We start from the raw sequence: 6,000 nt of genomic DNA, 5'->3' as shown, positions 1-6,000 counted from the left end.
TCTGATTTTGCTGAATAAAATGAAATTTTTGGAGCTGGTTCGGCTTATATAGCCGAGGGGGGAGGGGGACATCCCGCCCGACCAAAGGGCGGGATGCCCCTCAGGACAACATCCCGCCCTTTGGATGGGCCGGATGTCCCCGCCTGCCCCGGCAGGGACCTCTTCGCAAATAAAAAATTCGTGAAGAGTCTCTCGGAGAACGTCCCGCCCACTGGATGGGCGGGAGGTCCCCGGCCCCACACCTCCCGCCCAATCAGCGGGCAGGAGATACCCATTTTTCAAAATTTTTCCCACCGGCACCCCTTTTCCTAATTTTATTTTTTCTATCCCTTTTTTTAAAAAAACTCCATCCACGTTCCAGGCGGCGGCCTTCCTCCTCCCCCTTGCTGCCGTGTCCGTCTCGCCACTCACCACATCCGCGTCCGGATTACGCGCCCGGGAGGCGCCGCCACAGAAACACCGGAGCACGGTGGAGTGCGCCTGCTGATCGGGGCACTTCCTGACCGACTGCTGTTTCTTCCCTTCTTCAGGAGCATGTTCGGAGCCAAAGCTTTCTAAAGCTATCACAGCATTCGTTCGGCCCCTCTATGACAAAACAGAACTGGCAGATTGGCACTTCTGAGGTTGACGGCTAGCCGATTGGATGATCATCGTCGATGACGACAGGATGTATGCCAAGGTCAGAGGAGCAGAATAGCAGTGAGAGCCAGCAAAGCGTCGCAACCGACTCACCCCAATAATCTGTGAAGGGTAAAAGGGTTTGAACAGTGGAACACCCTTCAGTTACTTCTGGATCAAATTTAAGCTGTTCCAGTGTATTTGGTTTCAGAAGGTCTGAGTTACACAATGCTCGTGTCCAGGTATATTTTCTGGAGAGTAATTGGAGAAAGAAAAATGCCTCCTACGCCGAGCCCTCTAAGATGAAGTCACAAGGCAAGAAAAAAAGATGATGATGTGAGCATAGATCTCATAAATAACATCGTCCATGAAATTTCCCAGCTCAGTCGCAGCACTTCTAAGGTTGATCTCAACACCCATTCTGCCAAGAATGAAGCAAGGGAGTACATACATCAAATGCAGACGGCAGAAGCTGTGGTACCAGTCATCAAGGGCCATCAGTAAACTTGGCTCCTGCAACAGGACAATCTTTCAGGCTGGCAACAACGTGAAATATGCTGGATTTATACATGAAATAAAATATCACAAGAAGGAAATACAAGGCACCAATTCTATCAGGCTGCAAGAAAGAACAACGCTCTAGACGGCTAGGGAAAGCATTCCATTTAAACAAGTATATCTCGTGATAATAATTATTTCAGAACTTACAGAAAAACTAGTATACTCGAAACATATGCCACCGGTATGCTCTATAAAAAAACCCAGCAATAACATACACCAACTTGTAAGACACTGCTTGATTTATGTCTGATAAAATTGTTAATAATACTGTCCTTTTGATAAATAATGCCCCAAATAGGAAAAACAAATAGGATGAGTGAACAGTTACCACATATATGACTCTGGTGTATGCTATACAAACTTAACAGTGTTCTGAAGAAGCAACTGTGTTTCTCTTACCATGGATGTCCGAAGGACAGCAGTATCACATACAGAGAATCATTACTTCAGAACTGCACATCACAAGAAACAATTCCATACTACTAGCTGTCAACCTCCTCATCTTCATCATCGTCGTAATCATCATACTCATCTTCATCTTCATCAGCTGATTCATCAAAATCGTCTTGGTCCTGGCCATGACGAAGTAAAGGGTGAATTTTATGGTGGTTCATAAACAAGCAGCACTGGTTTTGGAAAGAATGCATACCTCATCGTAGCTTGCAGAAATGACGGCTGTCCCATCTTCATTTTCTGAATCTGAGCTATTCTCCTCTTGTTCCTCATAATCTTCAATACCCTATTTTGTTTCATATTGCATTAGCAATTCATTAATTAGTGATAATAAGATCACTACTGCAACTACAGTTATCTGCCAAACTTTCGTTGGATCCAGCATGGGAGTTGAGGAAATAACTAAATATTGAGGAAATAAAAGGACTTGAGGAAGGCAGAGGGAGCAACTGAAATGCATCAACTCCAAATGAAATGGTATGAAAAGGAAAGGAAGCACCAAGCGTGCCATTATCTATATTGCTATGCATCCAGAAATTAACGAAATCCTAATTTTTTAGGGGGGAAAAAAGAAATCCTAATGAGAAATTACATACCAAATCCAACTTCATCTGCTTGATATTGCTTTCCAGTTGATCTATATGCTGACTGAGGGCCTGCAGGACAAATTGTTAGTTCAAGGAGAACATAAGAATGCTAGTGTCACGCAGAAGAGTTTTCGATGGAAAAAGGAATAATTCTATTTTTCAAGGCCAACTGACCTCATGACGTTGCATTGCAACTGCACGTTTCAATGCCTTAGCTTTTGTTAAGAGATTTCTAGGCCTTATGTTAATAGGCCTCCTATAGTTCTTTCCACGGTAAAATATGAGTGCATAACCCTTGGGAACTCTTTCAATTGCAACTAGTATACCGCCACTTTCATACTCTAGAAGCCGTGCTGTCTCCTGAACAAAGGACAATGTCTTCTGTTTTGAAATTAATTTGACAACTTCCCTGTGCTTCCAGTGCAAGTGCATATTTTCAATGACACCGTCAAAAACACCACGAACTCCTGAAATAAACAAGGAAAATGATCGGTCAATAAGAACCGTAGAGCATGTTCCAAGATAATTGTTCCAGAAATTTACCAAGTGGCAAATATGACTTAAGCCGTAGACCAATCCTACGGAAAACAGACTTTTCCTCATCTGTAATCATTTCCTGATCATCACATGGATTGGCGAGTACCATAGAAGCTTCAATCTTTGATAGCAAGCGTTCTGCTCTATGTATTTTTGCCTGAGCCTGTATATTTGAAAAGCAAATTAAGGAACAAGTAGTCACAACTAAAGGAAGCAGAGTTATGACAAAAATGTAGAATTGCATATCTAGAAGGGTCAGAAACATGTTAACTACACATGCAACACTAAAATGAAATATTCTAGTTTAAATGTAAGCCAATTTTATTGTTTGAAAAAAATGTAAGCCTGCTTTTATCCTTTACAGACTACAGTGATTTAAGAAGAACATATCAATATTGCTTAGTGCTTACAATGGAAAGCTTGTGTTCGAGCTTCCTGTAAAGCTTTTGCTTTTCTGATCTGGAAGATGCTTCTTTCATTTCTTCTTGCTCCTTAGCAGTTACTTCTCTCCCCCAACGAGCTTGGGCCTCCTGAAATTCAGCAAGAGTACCCGCAAGAGCATGCCCATCTAAACCATCATCTGGAGGTTGTGCAATGGAAATGTTTCTTCTCTGCTCCTCCATACTCTGGATATCCTTTGTCAACTCCTCTCTTTCAGTCAACACAGCTGCAACAGATGTTGGGAGGAAGTCTTTTCCACGATATATTACAATGTAAAATTTATTTCGAAGAAGCAGGGTACCCCCTGTTAGATTCTGAAGGAACGTAAAAAGGAAAAGTGTAAGACATCAGCTATTTCCACGAAGCCTTCACATACCAAAGCACATATGGTCCATTAACAGAATTAATTGTATATATGGAGACAAGATTCTGAAACTATATGCAAATTCAACACAGAAACATATAAAGCTAAAGCATAATAAGCATTCTGATGCAACCTCACGAAACCATTATGTTTTTTGAAACGTGCACCAAACCATTATCAATTTCACTGTTGGAAAGGTAGAGGAAGTAACTGTACAGGAACCAAGTTATACATGTATATGAAGCAAAATTCTATCACTGATATTCAATAAAAACTGATCTCTAGTGATAATTTTAGGAGCATTTGGCTTTCCTTTGAATGAGTTCTTTTAATATAAGATTGTTGAGTGAGTCCGTAATAGTGTTTAACTTTTAGTTGCATTAGATAACTCAAATGTGTTTAGATGATATATTCAGTTGGGATGAGTTCTGCAACTAAGTATAATCTGAAAATAACTGTTTTTTCAAGATTCCTTCGAGAAAAATAAGCGTTGAGAAGTGGGCGTGTCAGTCAACGAGGAAACATCAAGAGGCATACAAACCTTTATTTCTTCTGCCATTAGCTTATTATTTGTGTTCTGTATTCCACGTTTGACAGCTATTTTCACCACCAAACTCTTCTCCCAGAGCTTAACAATTGCCGCTGCCAAGCCTTGATGATTCCGGTTTCTCCCTTCAATGAAGTTTAGCAAGCTATAAGCAGGTGTTTGTTGCCAATAGGTAAAAGCTATGACAGGAAAAGGTCATAACTGTCACAAGCAATACCTAGAGCAAAATGGCATGGAAGGTTCCTTGCTAATTTTCGCAAGTTAGTCAGCTCTGCGTTGGTAAGCGTCGAACGCATTCCAGTTGGAAGAACTCTATGTGGTGTTTTATACCCAGGGATCGTTTGAGGCAACAAGTCAGCATCCACTGGCAAGATACCTGTTCCCCACCAATCAACAAAACGAGGGCCCAACTCATCAAGCATTTGATTGAACTCCAGCTCTTCCTCTGTCATGTCCTCAGTATTCTGCATGTTCAATTGGGACACGTTTGCACGTTGTGCAGCCAAATCCTTCCCCTGACTTTCATTCTCAGCAGGGCTGGAGGCATCTGGGATGAACAATGTACCATCTTCCCCCTTTACTGGTGTTGAGGCACCATTCGGAGTTTGAGATTTCAGAGGCCTTTTGTAATTGCTCCCTCGGTAAACCACCATGACACTTCCAGATCTCCATATGATCAATCCGCCTGTGCGCCGCTGATCAATGCACACGAAAATCATGTAAGGAAACCATTTTCAGAGGGAAACCGATAACTCTACATGGGGCTCAAATTCACCACAATTAACTGGGCAATGCAGGTTCAATTGCCAATATGAATCACTAAATTAAACCGTACTCACGAACAAGCTGTCAGTGCCGCATAATTTGAGATCAGAGGACAAGGCCTATATACGGTTCAAACCTCTACAAGCTCGTGAGCAGTCTTCATGTCGTGAGCGAGGTCCTCGTGGAACTTGAGGCGGACCAGCTCCGATTTCCTCCACGCATCATGGATCTTCTCTATGATGGCCGTAGTGACTCCGGCCTTGGGCACGGTGATGCGGTCGCGGAGAGTCATCCCCAGCCTGCGCAGCCGCCGCAGCTCCTCGTCCTCGATCGTGAGCTCGGCCAGCGTGGGCGCCTTGACCCGCCTCCTCTTGGCCCCATCCTCCTCGTCCCTGCTCCCTGACGCTGCTTCCTCGTCCCGCTCCCACGGGAGGACCGCGTCGTCGAAGCTGGCGGCCGCGAACTGGCGGTCGGGCCGCGCCCAGCTGCGGTCGAGCAGGTCGCCTAGGTGCTCGGTGCCGTCGGGGGGCGCGGTGGCCGTGGCAGCGGCGGCGGAGGGGTCGTCGTCGTCGGAGGCGAGGCCGAGGTTGCGGAGGCGGTGGACGATGCGGTCGATGGAGGTGGTGGGTGCCGGGGCGGGCGCGGGGGCTGGCTGGGATGGGTCCGACGGCGCCCACTTCTGCAGCCACGGAGCGCCTGTGCTGGGGGCGGGTGGGGCCGCGCGGTTGCCGCTGGAGGAAGAGGGGGAGGAGGCCGAGGCGGCGGCGGAGGAAGCGGAGTGGCGGGAGGAGAGGAGGCGGAGCGGGAGGAGGCGGTGGAGGTGGGGCCTGGAGGAGAGGCGGAAGGAGTGGTGGAGCGGGAGCTCGGAGAGCGCCATGGTGGCGGGGAGCGGAGGGCGGAGCGGCGGTTGTGGGGTTTAGCGCGGTGGCGCCATGGATGGGGTGAGAGCGTGTGGGATTTTGACCTTGGTGGTGGCGGATAAGGGGATGGCAAATATATTTCGGATCGCAATTATATTCAATAGTTATCATTATTGTTTGATAAATTTGCGTCTTTAACATTCGATTTCCTTTTTGACCGTACACATTTATCTAGTAGGGTTCAAACAAAAATTAATGATATCAGTT

At 45.6% G+C, this 6,000-nt stretch overlaps 1 protein-coding gene across 1 annotated transcript; it reads right to left on the bottom strand.

Annotated features, from left to right (window-relative positions):
• Positions 1 to 751: 751 nt before the first annotated feature.
• LOC112886563 (CRM-domain containing factor CFM3, chloroplastic/mitochondrial) lies at positions 752 to 5,856 on the bottom strand. The gene is made up of 10 exons (XM_025952503.1): positions 5,010 to 5,856; positions 4,326 to 4,803; positions 4,103 to 4,233; positions 3,167 to 3,511; positions 2,763 to 2,919; positions 2,394 to 2,686; positions 2,229 to 2,288; positions 1,829 to 1,918; positions 1,579 to 1,751; positions 752 to 1,131 (listed from the first exon to the last, which is right to left on the bottom strand). Exons 1-9 carry the CDS (start codon positions 5,748 to 5,750, stop codon positions 1,662 to 1,664), a joined length of 2,385 nt encoding a protein of 794 aa, XP_025808288.1. The 5' UTR covers positions 5,751 to 5,856; the 3' UTR covers positions 752 to 1,131; positions 1,579 to 1,661.
• Positions 5,857 to 6,000: the final 144 nt, after the last annotated feature.

The sequence above is a fragment of the Panicum hallii genome, chromosome 3 (genome assembly GCF_002211085.1).
Source record: "Panicum hallii strain FIL2 chromosome 3, PHallii_v3.1, whole genome shotgun sequence".
NCBI lineage: Eukaryota > Viridiplantae > Streptophyta > Magnoliopsida > Poales > Poaceae > Panicum > Panicum hallii.
Note: the sequence above shows the minus strand (reverse complement) of the source record. Positions and strands in the feature narration are given on the sequence as shown.

What these genes read in the sequence shown, in the direction of transcription:
- LOC112886563 (XM_025952503.1), bottom strand. Translation starts at nt 5,750, where the DNA reads ATGGCGCTCTCCGAGCTCCCGCTCCACCACTCCTTCCGCCTCTCCTCC. An exon ending in TTGCAATGCAACGTCATGAG is followed by an intron (nt 2,289 to 2,393) that starts GTCAGTTGGCCT and finishes TTTGTCCTGCAG; the next exon opens with GCCCTCAGTCAGCATATAGA. An exon ending in TTTCTGCAAGCTACGATGAG is followed by an intron (nt 1,752 to 1,828) that starts GTATGCATTCTT and finishes CGTCATGGCCAG; the next exon opens with GACCAAGACGATTTTGATGA.